The 20058-nt window shown below is 36.1% G+C and overlaps 1 protein-coding gene across 1 annotated transcript in view; it reads left to right on the forward strand.

Annotated features, from left to right (window-relative positions):
• The window catches only part of MBTPS2 (membrane bound transcription factor peptidase, site 2), a 43414-nt gene extending 24164 nt beyond the window's left edge, over positions 1 to 19250 (forward strand). The window contains exons 6-11 of the mRNA XM_080909933.1: positions 5680 to 5798; positions 8652 to 8832; positions 11837 to 11931; positions 12379 to 12574; positions 13964 to 14039; positions 16222 to 19250. Of these exons, the coding sequence (XP_080766059.1) occupies positions 5680 to 5798; positions 8652 to 8832; positions 11837 to 11931; positions 12379 to 12574; positions 13964 to 14039; positions 16222 to 16444 (890 nt within the window). The 3' untranslated portion in view covers positions 16445 to 19250. The remainder of the gene's footprint in view (positions 1 to 5679; positions 5799 to 8651; positions 8833 to 11836; positions 11932 to 12378; positions 12575 to 13963; positions 14040 to 16221) is intronic.
• The last annotated feature ends 808 nt before the right edge of the window (positions 19251 to 20058 follow it).

The raw sequence follows: 20058 nt of genomic DNA on the forward strand, positions 1-20058 counted from the left end.
TATTTAGTTTCAAGAGAATAAACCATGAACCTCATATTCATAAGTTATCCTATCTTCTAGAGTGGTAATTTATTAAACTTGGTTTCAACAAGAGACTATTTCAAGAACTAGATAGCCCAAGATGACCTGTTTTACCTGCAGTGGTATTTTTATGAAACTTGCTTTCAACAGATTAATTCATGAACCACATTGTTTCTAAAAATGGTCTGTGATATTTTTGCTGACATTTTTTCAGAAGTTTTATTTCAACTAACCCTATTGTCCAAAGATGTTCTGTGTTATTCTGTGAGATGATTTTTGTGGAGTTTGGGTTCAACAGTGGACTAAATCACAAACCTCATATTGCTCAGGTATCCTCTTTTCTGTAATAATTTTTTTTTTTTTTTGAGGTTTGGTTTCAACAAGAGTCAGTTTCAACTTCATATGCTAAAATGACCTGTATTATATGCTAAAATGACGTATTCTACAATGAATGGTATTTTTTATAAAACTTGCTAAGGTTCCCTGTATTATTCTGCAGTAATGTTACTATAAAGTTAATTTTGACATGAGAATAACTTTTGAACCTCAAAACATAATGTTGCTAATAAGACCTGTTTTGCTCTGTAGTGGCGTTTTTTGGAGTTTGGTTTCAACAGGAGACTTAATTCACGAGCCCCATATTTTTGCTAAGATGTCCTGCCTTGTTTTGCAATGGTTTTTCTGTGAAATATGACTTTGACAGGAGAATAATTTATGAAATTTATGTCAAATTACATTTCATTATACAACTATGTGAAATGGGACCTTGCATTCTCATAAACATGAAGTTTACCATCTTATAAACTGTGTATTCTAAATGCTCATGTTTATACTTTTAGGAATATGTTTAGTAATTATCTGATTTTTGTGGAGGTGGTGTTTGTAAAATGTAGTCTTTAAAGAATTGATAGTTTTATGCATTCATATTATTCTGAAATTTTATAGGTTTGTCTGCTGTATTGTTTGGCAGTATTCTTTGATACCAAGACATTTTGCATAAGGTTCTCTTATCTGTATTATAAGTATAGAACATAAGATGGCATAATTTTATTAGCCAGTTTAAACATCTTTTAGTCACTTTATCCTATCCCCAAATACTATTTAGAGTGCTGATGTTAGAGTGTAATTTCTTTGATCAATTAATAGTAGTGTTCGATTGCATAATATCTTATCTTCAAATTGATTGCATGTTTAATGTATACTTTCATGTTATAGAAAAAGCAAAAATAAAACTCTCTGAAGAATTTAAAATAGCTTGCTTGTGTGAATGTGGTAGGTAGGCAGAGGGAAACTGCTGCGGGCATCAGTTCAGTAACAGCCAGGAATGCTAACAGAACAACATCTCGTAGTGCACAAGACAATCACCTGTGACAATGAATTGTCTAGCCAAACTTTCTGTTGCCCACTATTTAAAAACTGCTCTGGAAAAAGCAAAAGTGGTATTTCAAAAATGTGCTTAAAAACAAATCATTAATATACGAAATTGTTTAGATAAATGAAATGTGTCTGCTTCATACATGTCCACTCTCACCTAGTCTTCATTAGCAAGTTCAGAATTTAGAGAGGTAACAGTACCAACTGCAAGCCTGGAAGACAATTGGAAAGGTCATCTGTAAGGTCAAGAAACCAATATGAGTCCACTTTTATTCACTAGTCTATGTCTGTTTCTGTTACTAGCAACAGGGCAGGGAAGAGCAGTGCTATGAATTAGTTTGTCCAAAGGAAATTTTAGTGTATAAATTAGAGGTTTTCATTGGTTTTTGATTGTTCTGTTTTTAGACAAGGTCTTACTTTGTAGCCTAAGCTATGTTGAAATTCACAATGTAGTTCAGACTGGCTTGTAACTTGCAACAATTCTGCCTTAGCTTCCCAGGTGCTGCGATTATAGGCATGACCCACCATATTGAGATAGATTTTTTTTTCTTTTTCTTAAAATATTCTGTTTATTTCATGAAGTTAGGGGAGATGTGGACATGGCTGTGTAAATGCCATGGCATACATGCAAAGATCAGAAGACAATTGACAGGAATCTGCTGTATTCTGCCATATGGGACCTAGGGATGTCGGCCAGGTCATAGGCTTGGGAGCAAGAACACTTAGCCAGTTTAGTAATATCATTTTTTGTTTTGTTTTTTTAATGAAGCTTTTAGAGTACTATAAGAAAACGTGTATTATGAAATGGGAAATATGTACTACAACAGGGCCAAATAATCATATCCCGGTTTCTGTTTGGAGTTTGAGGCCAACTTGGGTTATATAGGAAAATCCTGGGTTGGGGGGGTTGTTTGTTTGTTTGTTTGTTTTGTTTGTTTGTTTTTTACTTTTAATCAAGAACTAAACTTACTATAGCATGGAATATTATTTGGGGAAGAAGAACTGTGTAAATTATTCCTTGTTCCCTTATACATGCATTCTTTGTGTCCCCCATTTCATGATAGATTTTATTGGTTGAGGATCTCACTAGATAGACATTTCAGCTTATACACAATTCTTGACCCATGTACCAAAAATCTAGAGCCCAGTATGGTGTTTCTTTTAAAACAGTTATTCCAGTGACACGCCAAGCTTCAAACTTGGTGACAGATTTTCCTTTGGAGGGCCTACCACAGCAGTGTCATAATCTTCATTTCCACTGATTCACAGTTTTACATCACAAGTACCACATTTACATTTTCCACTTTCCACAGCATATTATCAGAATTGTTAGGGAAACTGCACAGCCAAAGAGCTATGACCAGAGATATTCAGAAGGTCTTTGAGAAACACGTTCTACTAAAACCATGAGACTAAAAGTAGCTTAAAATACTTCTGACAAAAATGCACAAAAACTTACCCCCTTCTATAGACTGTTACATTCACCCCTCCCCCAAGATAGTCATAACCTTATCTGGTTCTGTATCCCACTCTACAAAAAAAAAAAAAAAAAATCACGTTAAAAAATACACTTAAAAGTACGATAAGGTAGAATTTACCCCTTTTTATATATACTTCTAAAACACTGCATTTATGAAATAGTTGATAAAAATAACCCTCTGGAAAACTGGGTTGTGGTTGCACATGCCTTTATCCCAGTACTAAGAGACAGAGGCCAGTCCCACGGCACCATATTTAGCCAGGAGGTAGTGATAACATGCCTTCAAACCCAGCACTCAGGAGGCAGAGGCAGACAGATCTCTGAGTTCGAGGTAAACCTGGTCTACAGAGGGAGTTCCAGGACAGCCAGAACTACACAGAGAAACCTTGTCTCAAAAAAGCAAAAAAGTCCTCTGAAATTTACAAAGACAGACATGCTGCATGGTTCATTGGACATGGCTTCTTTTTCATACTTCAAAAATTGGACCCTCATTTTCGGTCTCCTTTGCTCCCTTCTCTTTTGTTTGCACTTTTTGTCTGATGAATTATCACCCCAGTACTACCTCACTCACAATCCTTTGAGATCTGTTTTGGCTTCCCATTGGCAGGAGCAGTTGCCGCCCCCTAGTGGAGAAATGCTTGAGCTCTTTTCTGCAACAGAGGTTCACCTTTCTAGAGTCTGTTCCACATTGATCTCATATGTACATCTTTGCTTAAGATACACAAACAGTAAAAGCAAGCTGTTTAACCCTGTTAGACTCAGGTTAAGTGATCATTAATAGGAAACTTTATAAATAAATAAATAGGTTTTGGCTGGAGAAACGGCTGAGCCCTTAAGAGTATTTATTCCTCTAGGTGTGAGTTCAGTTCCCAGCACCCACATAGTGCAGCATACAACTGCCTGTGGCTCCAGCTTCAGGGGATCTTATATATCTGGCTTCCACAGGTTCATTTGTACACATTAAATAATTAAAAGGTTTTTTTGTTTGTTTGTGTGAGACAGTTTCTCTGTGTAGCCCTGGCCTTCCACGGGTTCATTCATGTAATTAAATAATTAAAAGGTTTTTTTGTTTGTTTGTTTGTTTGTTTGAAACAGAGTTTCTCTATGTAGCCCCTGGCTGTTGTGTAACTCACTCTATAGACCAGGCTGGCCTCAAACTCAGATCCTCCTGTTTCTGCCTCCTGAGTGCTGGAATTATGTTGCTCCTCACCACCACCCAACTAATTAAAAGATTTTTAATGATAGATTTATAATTCATGTGTATCAGATCTGAGACATGGGATCGGTGAAACAGTAAGCTATATTTGAAAAACAATTTGATATTGAGGCATTGAACAACTTGGAGGATAAAGGTTTTTGCTGCCATGCCTCATAACCTCTGAGATATTATGGGAGAAGGCAAAAACCTTCTCTAACAAATTGCCCTTTGACTTCCATTTGTACACTATAGCACGTACACACTAAAATAATATAAATTGTAAATTGATAATAGGGTTTTCAGAATCTTTCAAATTTTTTTGTGTATATATAGGCACATATACACAGGAGCTGTGAGTCCGAGGCTAATTTACAGAAGTCGATTTTTAGTGTCCAACCATGTCACTTTAGCTGTTCAAAATACATACGTACATGTATGGAAATAGCACCATGATGCTCATTATTATATATAATTGCTATAAATTATATGTTAAAAGATTGCTGGATCCGATCACATAAATTTTAGCTTTTAAACCAGGAATTGGGAATTTGGCTTAGTTGACAAGCATGACAAATTGCATTCAGATCTTCACCACCCACAGAAAAGGCCATGAAGACAGTTGAATATGTGAGCTCCAGGTTCAGCAAGAGACTATCTCAAAAAATGAAGGTAATTGGGGGAAAGGTGGAGAATGATTAAAGAAGATACCTGATATCAACTCATGACCTCCACACTCAGGCACACATGTGCATATGTATCCACATATTCACATGCAAAGAACCGCACTCTTGTTCATGGTTTGTTCTTTTGTGTTCTATGATATAATGTCCCAATTATCCTGAAAGTCTCTCAGAGTCCCACTAAGGATTTTATACTGAAATTAAAAACTTTTTAGAGGGATGTGTTTGTATGTGTGTAGGGGGGGTTGTGCATGCAATGTATGCATGGATGCATTCTCCCAAGAATGCACTGTGGAGGCAGAGATGTCCACATCTTCCGCCCCCCACATCCCCCCCCCCCCCACATACACCTTGGTGATACTGTCCTTCACTGAACTAAGAGCTCATGGTTTTAGAATGGTTAGTCAGTGAACCACTAGATATGTTTGTCTTCACCCCCAGTGCTGAAATCACACATAGGTGACCCAGTATGTGGCTCTTATTCTAGAAGTCTTAGTTTGGGGTCATATGCTTACATAGCAAGCATTTCACCTACTGAACCATTTCCCCAGCCCTAAGAATTTTGCTTCCTAATTTGTATATTCTTGAGGTTTCTATCAGAGAACATGAATATGTTTAAATTAATGAGATATACTGTATATATATATATAGTCCATAAAGAAGGCATAGTTAGGTGTTGATTCTTTTGTATTAAACCATCATCATAGTCTTCATAATTATAGTATTAAATACATTTCAGATTTTAGTATATGAAAAGAAGGCAGATTTTTAGTGAACATCTGTCTGCTACAATAAGTAGATCCCTCTGCCTCATAACTTCTGGCCGATATATGATCTTATCAGGATACCCATGTGTTATGAAGTCCAGCAAACTCTTATTATATTCTTGTTACTGTTGAACTTACAGTTGCTCTCTCTCTTTTCAGGTATATGGCATAATTTTGTCCTTGCTCTCCTTGGTATTTTAGCTCTTGTTCTCCTTCCAGTAATCCTCTTGCCTTTTTACTACACTGGAGTTGGGGTACTTATCACTGAAGTCGCAGAGGTAAATAATGAATCACCTAGAGTGTTCTTTCACCAGGTGTTCTACTGCAACATTTACAATCCTTTCACCTGCAAACAGTGTTGGATTTTTTTTTAATGCAATGAAAGTTGGTTATTGTTATTGTTGTTCTGCACCAAAGAGGTAGTATCAAGATTCTGTGTGCGTGGTTTATTAATAAAATGCACTGTTTATCTTTACTGTTTAGTTTATGTCTGATTTTGACACTACTAAGAAGTAAGAATGATAGGCTACCCATCCAAAACATTTTGTAGGAGTTTTAAGTTAATTCTGTTTTTTCTTTGCTACTATGATGCTATTAAGTCTGTGTTCAGATAATTTCAAGGGAAAAAATTACCAGTCTATACATTTGAGGCTATGTTTTTATAAAGACTTACCTTATAGTTTTTGTCTATTACGGATAAAGTAAATTGAGTTTGTAAAAATCTTGAATTTGTAAAAATTTTATTTATATGTGCCACACATATATGGGTGCCAGCAAATGCCTTCTAAAAGAGAGTGTTTGATCCCCTGGAGCTGGAGTTAGAGGTGGTTGTGAGCTGCATGACATAGGTGCTGGGAACTGAACTCGGTCCTCTGGAAGATCCACAGTGCCCAAAAAGTCTAGAAGAGGGAGGATCCCGTGGAGCTACATCTCTTGATTTTAATTAGCAATTACTTTGTGCATGTTTATAGTCTGTGTTCATGTGGGTGCATACATGTGTATGTGTGCAGATCCATGTGTGTCTTGATACATGTGGAAGCCAGAGGTTGACATACATGTCTTCTTCAGTGCTTTCAGTAAAAATAATACTCATTTATGACATGGGGATCTCCCTATGTATCCCTAAATGTTCCGAAACTCACTATGGAGTGTAGACTTGCCTTGAACTCAGAGATCCTCCTGTTCTTACCTCCTCAATGCTGGAGTTGAGGGTATAAACCACCATACCTATCCCTCAACTTATTTTTAAAAATTGTAGTGTTTTATGTATGTGGGTGTTTTGCTTACACATGTACCTGCCTATTGGCCATGGAGCCCAGAAAAGAATTTTGGATCCCATGGAACTAGAGTTAGAAACAGTTGTGAGCCACTGTGTGGGTAGTAGGAAAATCCTGCCTTTCCAGCCTGTATTCTAAACCATTAAGCCGTCTTTCTAGCCCTCCTCAATTTTTGAGATAGGACCTCTCACTGAACCTGAAGCTCTCCAGTTTTTCTATGCTAACTGGTGAGAAAGCCCCAGGGATCTCATTGTCTCTGCCTCTTCTGTATTAGGATTACAGGTATAAGCTACTAGAGTGTGTGTGTGTGTGTGTGTGTGTGTGTGTGTGTGTGTGTGTGTGTGTGTGTGTGAGAGAGAGAGAGAGAGAGAGAGAGGCAGGTCTGGAGACCCAAACTCAGGTCCTCATGTTTGCACAGAAGGCATTTACCAACAGCTGCCTCCGCAGGTTGTTTCTGTATATTTTGGATTTGTTTTGTTTTTCTCATTAAGGCTTTCACAGATCTTTCTTTTTTAAAAAAAATGTATTTTGAGACAAGGTCTGACTGTATAGTGCTGGCTGGCCTCAAGCTCACTACTTGTGTCACTTTGCTTCCTTAGTGCTAAAAACAGGGATATGTCACCACACGCAGCTTATTCATTTATTTTTAGAATGACAGCATTTGCTTATACTCATTAGATACATATTTTTCAGTTTGTTTTATTTTAAAATTATGTATGTATTTTATGTACATGAACACCAGAAGAGGTCATCAGATTTCATTACAGATGGTTGTGAGCTACCATGTGCTTGGTGGGAATTGAACTCACAACCTTCCGGAAGAGCAGTTTGTGATATTAACTGCTGGGCCATCTCTCTAGACCCCCTTTTTTTGGTTTTGGTTTTTGTTTGCTTGCTTGTTTTGTGGGGTTTTTGTTTTAATTTAAAATTATTAGAAAAGCTTATATAGTGTATTTTGATCATATTTACTCTTCCCTTTAACTCGTCCCAGATCTACCACCACCTCACTGTCATCTCCCACAACTTCATGTCCCCCTTTTTTCCCTTTAATTTGCTAACCCACGAGCTCCAATTTGTGCTACTTTTTGATGTGGAGCCATCCACTGGAGAGTGGTTTGTTGGTGTTTAATTTTTTTTTCTTCCGTTAAAAAGTTTGGGGGAGGTTATTACATTGTTTTACTTTTAAATTTCACTTTATGTGTATATTTGGGTGTTTACCCAGCATGTGTGTCTGTGTACCACTTGGGTGCTTAGCACCCATAGAATTCCCTGGAACTTGAGTTAATGACTGTTGTGAACCGCTGTGTGTGTGCGCTAGTAATGAATGAAATAACCACTGAGTCATGTCTAGTAGGCTCATTCTGCTTTTGGTCTTCATCCTTTTCTACTGCAAGGGATCAAACTCAGAACCCGGTCCATACTGAGTCTGTATTTTATACCCTGCTGCTTTAATATTTTAACATTAATAATCAACAACTGGGTTTCTTTTTCCTTTTGAAGTTGTAAAAACTTCATAATCATGGAAAAGTGGGAAATGCAATCTAATTGTTTGGGTATAAGCTCTGGACTTAGATATGGATTATTTTATGTATTAGATAAAATATTCTGCTTTGAAGAAAACTCCAAGCTGAATGGAAAGGAATGGGAGTGTGTCGAGGATAGTGAACAGGAGGTGGGGGTGAATAATTAATACATTGTGTGAAATTCTCAAAGAAATAATAAAACTGTTTAAAATTATTCTACTTTTAATTAGTGCAGTGACTGTTACTGTGGCTAATATAGATTTTTATATTATATTTTATATTATAAACTTGATATTATACATTATCTGCTTTTGTTTTCCTTCCTACCAAGGACTCACCTGCCATTGGACCCAGAGGCCTTTTTGTGGGAGACCTTGTCACTCATCTACAGGATTGTCCTGTTACTAATGTACAAGATTGGAATGAATGTTTAGACACCATTGCATATGAGCCCCAAATTGGGTACTGTATAAGTGCATCAACATTACAACAATTAAGCTTCCCAGTTAGAGGTGTGTGCATTTATTTTATATAACACGATGCTTCAAGTACTAGTCCCTTCCATTATTAACTCTGAGATGATATATATAGATTTATTTTGTTCCAGTTGTTTTAAAGCAACTAACTAAAGTAAATAGGTGTAAATTAATAGATATTTCTCTTGATATTTTGGGTATTTGTTTCCTTTATTATGTATTGTTGAATTAATTTCTTTTATAATCTTTTACTTTTAGAATTCTAGTATCAAAATCTTTCTGCTTTCAAAACAGTTTTGTTCAGGCTGGGTATATAACTCAATCGTAGAAGATTTACATAATGTGTACAAAGACCTGAGTTCCATTTCTAGTACCACTGAAAAATACAAATTTTAAAAATATGTAAAATCAATGTTCAAGCTTAGTGGTATGGGCTCTGTGTGTGTAACTCAGTAGTATGGTGTTTGTCTCCCTGTGTATGAGGTACAAGGTTCGATCCCCACTACTACCAAAACCAAAACCACAAATCAAGGCAACCATCACCTATAACTGATTAGCTACACTTCAGTAAGTACTCAGTATAGTATGATCTTTATACATGTGTAAACATAATTTTATATAAATTTCTGTCTAGTTTTAAAGCACCTTTTAAAATTCCGAGGTTATAGTATACTTATAACATTTCTCCCTTTCTTCCCTTTAAACCCTCCCATATAGCCCTCTCTATTCTCCTTCAAAATCATGGCTTCTTTTTTTTTCACTAGTATTGTATACACACATACATACATACATACATACATACATACATATATATTGTGTACATACATACATACACACACACACACACACACACACACACACACACACACATGTATATATATATACCTATATATAACCTGTTCAGTCGTATAGTGTTACTTGTATACATTTTCAGGGCTGACTATTCAACACTGGACAACCAGTTGATGTGTTTTTCCCTGGGGGAAGACAACCTCTTCTACTCACAGCTGTGCCTAATATTTTAAACCTAATAAGCAATTATTTATGCAGAAGCATTTTTTTTGGTGCTGGATAAACACTTGAGTTAAACCTGTATATGCTACTGTGTGAACACATAACAAACTAATAGCTAACATTCAAGGAAATGAGATCAGTGCATATACATTCTATAACAATACCCAGTACATGCAATAAGGAAAGATGAAAACAAATCCAAGAATATTAGGAAACAAAAAGCTTCCTGCACATTTAGAGGAATCTCTTCCCCTTTCTGTCTAAAATATTCCTTAACAGAGGCAGTTCGAGTAGCTATGTGTGAATGCTAACATACCGAAACCTGACTGGGGTACTGTTCTTTAGTGTATTTTATGTAGCAGCAATCCAGAGAGGTTATCTTGACTTCCAAAAAGACCTGAGAATTGGGTTTGTTTTCCCATACAGCGGGAGAAATGACTGAAACAAGTTTCTTCTGAGAACCTGCTACATTTATTAACTCTGAAACGGTTGCCTCCCAAATTCTTTTCAGATTTAATCTTCCATATATCCATGAGTCTTTTTTATAAGATATTTTCTTTATTTCTTCATTCCTGTGTGTGTGTGTGTGTGTGTGTGTGTGTGTGTGTGTGTGTGTGTGTGTGTACATGTGTGTGTTGAGGGGTATTGCACATGTGTGGGAGTCAGAGGACAACTTTCTGGGTTCTGGGCATGGAACTCAGACCATCAGGCTCTTGTGGTAGGGTGACAAGCATCTTTACTCTCTAAGCTGTTTCACCAGCCCCTACTCAAAGTTTTTATACTTTAGGGTTTTTTATTTGTTTGTTCTATTGTGGTGTTATGCTTTTTAAATTTCTACAACTTATCACAATCCCTGTTGTTTTTTAAATGTCGCGTGTTTGTTGAAACTGGGTCACTTGTTTTCTCAAAGTTTACGAAGTCTGTCGCTTTCAAGATTAGAGGCTTGGTCTGATTCAGTATTCTATCTTTCACCTTCCCTCATACCTTTCTAGGCTTCTCCTTCCCTCTCCTCCTCCTCTAGGCTTCTCCTTCCCTCTCCTCCTTCTCCCTGTCTGTCTTTCTCTTTTTCTTTTCACCCACTTTTCTTCCCTCCTTCAAACTATTTCTGTTAATGCTTGGTACTTTGTTTTATATAATCAGGAGATGTCAGATGTCTGGTGTTCTTTTGTAATTTTTGTTATTATTATTATTGTTGTTGTTGTTGTTGACCAATCTGATTCTTTAAGGTTGAAACATTTGCCAGAGTTCCTTACTCCCAAAAGTCACATATCAGAAGTAGCTATACCCTTTTCTTCATTGTACTTCAGGAAGTGGCCGGAGTTACTATCACAGAACCTAAAATTTACTTTAGCTTTGTGAATGTCAGTTTATAAAGACAAATAATAACCTGGACTAAATGCTGCTTTTTTTTTCCTTTTGTTGGATTTTTTTTATTTTACTATTCACTTTTTATCCCTCTCACTGCTTCCTTCCCAGTCACCCCCACCCACAATTCTCTTCCTCTTTTAGCAGGATATATTCTTGTTTACTTTTTTTTTTTTTTGGGACAGGATTTTATGTAGTCTCAAGTTTGCCTTGAACTCAATACATAGTTGAAGCTTAAACTTCTGGTCCTCTGCCTTCACCTCCTATGCACTGGGTGAAATCCTGAATCAAATCAAGCCTCTAAACATGTGTGTGCCACCCTTGCCTGGCTTATAAGTCTACCAGCAGTCAAACCCACAATTCCATGTGGGCTACAGAAACACCACAACTGAGCAATACTAACACCTAGCACCTGAGTGCAACTTCTTGCTTCAAATTGGGTACCATTTTAGTATTATAAAATAAGACTATAGCCTGTAGCTGTCTAAGTAGATACTGTATTATCAGTTGTTTTCAGATATATATATATATATATATATATATATATATATATATATATATATATATATATAATCCTATTTACTGTTTATTTGTTTTCTAAAAGTTTTTATTGCAAGTATATGTCTATGTGATCAATTCTAAGCACTGTGTTTCTCTTTAGCATATAAACGACTAGATGGTTCTACTGAATGCTGTAACAATCACAGCCTCACAGATGTGTGCTTTTCCTACAGAAATCATTTTAACAAACGTTTGGTAAGTCGTCCCAAAGGCGTTACTTGTCTGATATGATTATTTAATATATATATTGTCTGATATGATTATTTAATATATATATTATTTAGTGTATATATATATATATATATATATATATATATATATATATATATATATACACTAAACAAAATATATAAAACTAAAACCTGCTGTCTTTACTCTATCTACTTTGTGTCATTTAATTAAAACCTCCATGTTTCAGATACCACATTTTATCTGAAAATCTGCAAATACATAGTGGTATGATATCCTATATAGCAAAACATGGAATATTGGAATTTAATTTATAGTAGGTATACTTTTAATAGTAGGTTTTAATATCAAGGTCGCTCCTAATCTGCTGGGTGACAAGAATAGCATGAAGGAATGCAAGCTAGATTTTTCTTAATAAATACTTTTTAACATTGACTAATATTGTATTTTTAGCATACGTGTCTCCCTGCCCGGAAAGCAGTTGAAGCTACTCAAGTTTGTAGAAGCAATAAAGATTGCAAAAGCAGCTCAACCTCCAGCTTTTGTATAGTACCATCCTTGGAAACTCACACTCGATTAATAAAAGTCAAGCATCCCCCACAAATTGATATGCTCTATGTAGGGCACCCACTGCATCTCCACTACACAGGTGGGTATTACTGGGACAGCTCTTCAAACGTTCTTAGGATCACATATATTCTCAGTTGCTTTGATTCCATTTATTGTAAATGTGGTCACTTAAAGTTTTGTTAACTTGTTCTTAGGCATTAGGAGGAATTAAAGTAAAAGAAAAATAATCAGCCTATGAAGAATGAATACTTATTTTTTCTTCACTATAATTTTTGCTCAAGTCAGATAATCTCTCACATATTTTCCAAGAACACACAATATGTATCCAACTTCTCCAAAACAGTAGGAAGAGCTGCATGCTGTTGTCATTACCAGGATATATAAAAGTGCATGGCACATGAATGTTTTGTCTTTTGAGACAGGGTCTCATGTAGCCAAGACTATCTATCCTCAAGCAGTCTTGACTTGTTGATCTCCCTGCTTTCGCTTCTGGGTGCTAGAGTTATAGGGGCTACACCAGCACTCCCTCTCTTATATGGATCTGGGTATAAAACCTAGAGCTTCATGCATCCTATACAACCACTCTATCACTTGACCTTTATCCCCAGCCCAACATGAATAATTTTATCATAATCATTTCATAGTGACATGTTGATTGTATTAAATACATAACTTCTCCACATTGCTGAATATTATACAGTCCAACTCCTTTTATTGTATAGGATTTCATATGGTACTTTTCAAAAGTAACATATACTTAAAGTATAAAAACTGGTACTTTTTAGCATATCCAGAGGTGTGCAAGTATCACTCCCTATGTCTCCCCAACATCCCTTGCCCATGGTAGCCACTGGTAGGCTTTCTGTTTCTATCAGTGTGCCTATTCTCTAAATTTCATATAATTGAATATTTACAAGTTGCTTATTTCATGTAGCAAAATGTTTACAATGTTTATCCATGGCTGACCATAGCTTCTTTTTCATTTACCAGTAGATGAATATTTATCTTATGTTACTCTTTAAAAGGCATTGCTTTGTGTTTATTTTACTCTTGCTTTTAGACAGAGACTTGCCATGTAGCCCTGACTGGCCTGGAGCATGCTACATATACCAGGCTTACCTCAAACTCACAGAAATATGCCTGTGGCTGCCTCCTGAGTCTAAGGACTACAGGCACACTACCACATAAAACACTGGTTTGGGAATTGTTTGTTTTTTAAGACAGGATCTCGCTATGTAGCCTCTGCTTCCCAAGTAACGGAATTAAAGGCCTTGTTCAGATATATACATTTACAATATATGTGTGTGTGTGTATGGTATATGGTATAAAACATGTTTATACATATGTTGGAAAAGTTTGCTCAGCTATTTTAATAGACTAGTGCAATTTTTATTGTATGTTTAATTTATAATGTTATTGCTTATTGTACTATGAATAATATTTATTATTCCCTGTTTTTCATTTTTAGTGAGCATTACAAGTTTTATCCCACGTTTCAACTTTCTAAGCATAGATCTGCCAGTGATTGTGGAGACATTTGTCAAGTATCCTTTCTGGTTTGAAAAATGCTTTAAAAGTATGGGTTTTGTAGCTTTATCCTTTTTACCCCAAATAGAGCATTATAGAGACCTTATCATTTAATTGCTTACAACAGAAGAAGAGACCTTAAAGATGAAAGGGGTCAGGTTTTACATATGAGGGGAAGGAAGGACAGTGAAGAAAACATCAGCAACCAGGCTACAGAAAGGAGGATCTTGGAGGAAGAGCAGCTGGCATCACAGTGGCCTGGCTGCCCGGAAGTGCTAGAAGCACACTGAGAGAGCTGACTCTCTTCACAGAAGTTTCCGTGTATGAAGTGCATCTCTCTAGCCCCATAAACGCATATAGTTTTATTTTTGCAGAAAACATAATGGGTATATATAAACAAAGCCTTTTTAAAAGGGGTGCAGAAAGGAAAGAACCCATAATACAAGTTGAGAATTGAATTTACAAGAAGTGTATAAATGGTGAAGTCTCAGTTAAATCATGAGGTGATGGATTCTACCCAACTTAAGCTTATGAAAAAATCTTGGCAAACAAAGGGTAATTCTTACATATAGAAACCCATTTCACTGTTCTGAGGAAGGACTGCCTAAAAAATAGAGCAAATCAATTTCCATTATTAACATGGAAAAAAAAGAACAAATTAAAAGAAAAAAAATAAAATTAAAACTTCTGTGGTCTTTACCATTATTTTCAAATATAAAGGTTGAATTATTTAAATTTGATTTGCAATATAGAATTGAATTGGAGGTTAATTGTCACTTTAAATCTCAGTTTCCCCTATTGACAAAAAAAAAAAACCGAAATGACCAGTTACTGAACAATATGTGTAATCAAGATTGTACCTTGGAGTTTGTGACGTCGTCACAGCAAATCTTATAGATATGTAAAGTTCAACAAAGCTCAAGAGTCAAAAATTTTATTACCTAATATAAAATGTGATAACAATCAAAATTAATTTTGTGAGTTCCTTGTCCAAGAGTACTTGTTATCCTTTCAGAGGATCACAGTTTGGTTCCCAACACCTACATTGAGTAGATCACAGTCCCTATAATTCCAGGTCCAGAAGATCTGACTTATTATTTTAGCCTACACAGGTACCCACACACATATACATGTACATGCACACACATAATGAAATAAATACCTTTTAAATTAGAAAGTAATTTTTTGGGACTGAAGAGATGACTCAGCACTAACTACTCTCCCAGAAGAGCCAGATTCTATTTCCAGCATCCATATTGTGGCTTACAACCATCTGTAACCATCTGTAACTCTAATTCCAGGATATCCAAACATCTGTTCTGATCTCCATGGGCTTCTGCATACATTTGGTATACATTTGCACAGGCACACATATATACAAATAAAATTTAAAAATATATTTGTAGTAAACTTGGGACTGATGTGTTGATGCATGCTTATAATCCTATCACTTGGGAGTTTGAAAACAAGATTGTCACCAGTCTCTGCAACAAGACCCAGTCTCAAGATTTAAAAAATACTAATTTGGGGGCTGACATTATAGTTCAGTGGTAGAACGTTGCCTAGCATGCACAAAACCCTAAGATTTGTGGCACTTTTTTCCTTTATTTCTTAGTTCTTCTACATTCCCTTCTCTTTGTTGTATCAATAAAGGATTACAAAAGCATAATCTTAGGAATCTATTGTAGATTTGTTAGGCTGTCTTTGCAGTTTGCTTCTCTATTGAAAGTTTTAAATAATAGACGTATAAGAAAGAATGTCTTGGGTTTTGTTTTTGTGTGCTTTCTCATTGTTTTGCTTTTTGGTGGTAGTGATGGGTTTTTGTGTTTGTTTTTGGTGGTAGTGTGTTGTTTTGTTGTGTTTTGTTTTGGGAAGCATTTTTTTTTCTGTGTAGCCTTGGATGTCCTGGAACTTGATCTGCAGACCAGGCTGGCCTCTAACTGCCTCTGCCTCTTGAGTGCTAGGATTAAAGGCCACCACTGCTCAGATTTAAGTGTTTTCTTTTGGTTTGGTTTGGGTTTTGTTGTTGTTGTTCTTTGTATTATTGTTTAGTTTTGAGGTTTTTATTGGGGGACGTTATAAGAAAGAATGTTAAGAGACTTAAAGTAGAGAAACCTACAGAAGTTCAGTGTCTTCTGACTTCTCAAAAGATGATTTCCACTTGTATCTCAGAGCTAGCTCCTTAACTGATCGTTCCAGATACCTGATTTCTCTTTCTGGAGCCCTGGCTATTGTTAATGCAGTGCCCTGCTTTGCCTTGGATGGGCAATGGATTTTGAACTCCTTCCTGGATGCTACCCTTACTTCAGTGATTGGAGACAACGATGTCAAAGATCTGATAGGATTTTTCATCTTGCTTGGTGGCAGTGTACTTTTGGCTGCCAATGTGACACTGGGACTCTGGATGGTTACAGCACGGTAATATTTGCTCTCATGCAACAGAATTAAGAAGTACAGCTATGTGGTAGTATCTGTTGCTGTTGAAACTTTTACTAGGTATGAAGTGTAAAGTGTTTCCTTAAAACATCTTGGCCAACCTCTTTGAGCTCCTAATATCTAGAGAATCCAAAAACTCTGTAGTAGAGGAGTGGAAAAAATGAAAAGTGTAATTCCTAACTACATTCTACTTTTAAAGATTGAATGTGAAAACTCTGAATGTTTGTCAAATAGTTTGTAAACAAGTCAACATTCGTTCATGTAATACCATTTTGTGACTATATAGCATTTTGGAATAGTAAACGGAAAAGCAGAATCTGGTAGAAAGGTGTGTGTGTGTGTGTGTGTGTGTTCTACTAGTGTTTGAAACCAGGGCCTTACTTATACTACTTATGCTAAGCTTACCTTTCCCAGGTAAAATTTACTGAAAAGTGCCATTATGATGATGTGGTGGTGTACGCCTATAATCCCAAAATGTATTTGGGAGGCTAGGCAAAAGGATCATGAATTCAAGGCCATCATCTTTAGCTACATAGTGGGTTCCAGATAGCACTGGCCACAGAGCAAGACCCTAAGACCCTGTCATGCACACTCATGCTCTCTCTCTCTCTCTCTCTAACACACACACACACAGACACACACACACACACTCCCATTAATGATTTGAGGGAGGCTAGACCTTGGTTAAATGGAAGATGGAGCAAGTGCTCTTGGTTTTATAACTCTTGTCTTTATACCAAGTAAATGAAAAATGTTGACAGTAGATAAGGCCTGTGATGTGATAAGACAGTTTGTCACACAAGTATTACCTTTTTCATAGTATAGGTCCACACTCTCACAACATCCTAGCCATCTTATATAGAGTATGCTGCAGGAAGAATCTCCCACAGCAGCATGTAAGCTCAGGCAGTTAGAGGTAAACTTGAGAACTAAGCTGAGTCCTCTAACAGATCACCACAGAACTTTAGCAAATCTACTTACCACCACTTCCTACAGCTTTGAAGTTTAAAATTAACTCTTCCAGGGTACCTTTTCCTTTGTGCTGCAAGAACATTCAACCCTGAGCCATACTCTGTCCTCACCAGCACCAATATGTTTCTCTCTGTTGGCAGGGTTAGACACCTAATCTTTGCTTTCCATCTCCCCCTAAGCTACCTCTGTGAGTACACAAAAGACTTGGTAATCTAGTGAGAATTGCTGCACAAACAAAGATTTCCCAGAATCTAGAAACAGACTTTTGAACTATAAAGAACCACAATTGATCTTGTGGGGTAGCAGTCCAACCCTGGGAAATTCAGAAAGTCAGCTGCTATGAAGCTGTTAGTCTTAAGAATACATATGCACATACTGTTTCTGTCATGAAAAATACATACTTCATGAATCACACACATTAGAGGTAACAAAAGGCAATGATTCATTCATTAATAGCCAGATATATACCTCCCTCCTGAAGTAAGGTACTTCATAAGGTTACCTTTTTCAGAACATTAGTTTTCTTAAGCACCTAAAACTTTTAAATCACTTTTTAGAAAATTTTTAGACTTTATTACAAATTTACCTTCATTCTTTAATAGGAATCATACACTGAATATCATTTTGAGATTTTATCAATGATGGGCCATTAGTTACTAGTAGTACTGAAGTCATTCAAATTACTAACTTTTATCACAGAAAATATGTCATTGTTGTCTTCTAAGATCACTCAGGACCAAAATGTATCTGCATACTAAGATGCACAGACCTTTTCAGGTAAAGCCTAGAGAATGCCGTGAAATACTCACATAATTAACTTCATCACACGTGTGAAGCAGTTTACTAATGAAAATGTATGTGTGTAGGTCATTTTTTTCAATACTGAGGAAAATAATGTTTGATACGGTACTTATAGAGCCCAGGACCTCACACATGCTAGCAAGTATTCTACCACTAAACTATTATCCATAGACCATGAAAATATTTTAATAAGAGGAAATTCTATTCATTATCTTCATTTTCTGAGTGAAGGCAACAATACAAAACCTCATTTCCTATTAGCTGCTGAACACCTGTGCTAGCTAATCTTTAGGGTCTGGGTTTAGGAGCTTCTCTCCTGGAAGTCCAGCAGATTTGTATGCAGATGGCCTCATTACTAAAGAAAGGAGATGTTACATATTGTCTCTTCAGCTTCACTGTGGGCTCCTTGCCTCCCTGCATAGTGCATGAGATATCAGAAATGCCTAATGTTCTTGAATGGATGATTAATGTTATTTATGGATAGAAAAGCATGCTTCTATTTAAGCTGTAAAAAGGATTGAATATTTACTGTAAATATATGTTGACATAGTAAAGCTTAGAATGTCTTATGTCCCTGGTGTATTAACATCTTTATGGGAAAAAACATTTTGGTTTCTTCAGAGCAATTAGAAAAACAAATTATATTGGAAAATGAATTATGTTAGTAATTTGAAGAAGTATCTTTCTGTGTTGTCTCTTTGTTCAACGGTAAAACTTTATTCTCAGTGTTCCTATTCTGCATTGTTTACATTCTTAAGGTTTTGATTTTAATCATCCATAAGTGTAAAAAATGTACATATTATTTTTACCATCTCAGTTTGAAGAGACATACAGTTAAACTTGACTTTTTGATAAAAAACTTCTAGGTCATTGTCTGTGCTAACAGCAAATTGTAAACGTATGCTTTATAGTGATGTGGCTTTCTGTCATCATTGTGTCCTTGGTATTTATTGAGCATCCACATACTAGTGGCACACAGATTTTTTTTCAATAACTCTTTTGATTGAGCTGTAATTCACTTTAAGGCTTTAATTTGATTGCATAATTGTCAGAATGTGTTGTTTAGCAATAAAAGAACAAATATAAACCAGCATTTTACGTTTACCATCTTCTGTATCATATTTTTTACACTTGAACTTAGCCAAAAGGCCAAGAAACGATTGTCTTTTTTTAGTGTACTTTTGTTTTTCTGCAGAAATGCCCCACTTATGTAGAGTAAGACCTTGAGTCTAACTAAAAGTAACCTTCAATTTTCATTTATATTATTTGTATATGGCAGTTGGTACAGGCCTTAAAAAGAAATCTTTTAAGTGAGGTGCCTTTGTTTATAATTTTGAAAATGTTTGCTTTAAGGAAAGAGGACTGCCACATTTCATTACTGGGGTGTGTGTGTGTGTGTGTGTGTGTGTGTGTCTGTCTGTCTGTCTGTCTGTCTGTCTGTCTGTCTGTCTGGTGTGTGGTAATGTTATTATATTATTACATCATAGTATCACAAAACTATTTATGTGGAAGGAGGCTACATGTACATGTAAAGGCCAGAGAAAGACATCGGATGGGATGTCCTTCTGTATGACTCTTTACCTTATTCCTTGAAGACAAAGTCTGTCACTTGATCTGGAGCTAAGCTGGCAGCCAGCAATCCGCAGAGAACCCCCTGTCTGCACCCTCAACAAACATTTGAGTTTTATATATATTGGCCATATCCAACTTTTTAACTTAGGAGCCAGGGTCTGAGGTCAGATCCCTGAGCTTCCATAAAAACCGCTCTAACCTACAAAGTCATCTCTCCAGTTCATCATTAGTGTTTGACACAATTCTCCAAGTTTA

This window comes from Micromys minutus (genome assembly GCF_963924665.1).
Source record: "Micromys minutus genome assembly, chromosome: X".
Lineage (NCBI taxonomy): Eukaryota > Metazoa > Chordata > Mammalia > Rodentia > Muridae > Micromys > Micromys minutus.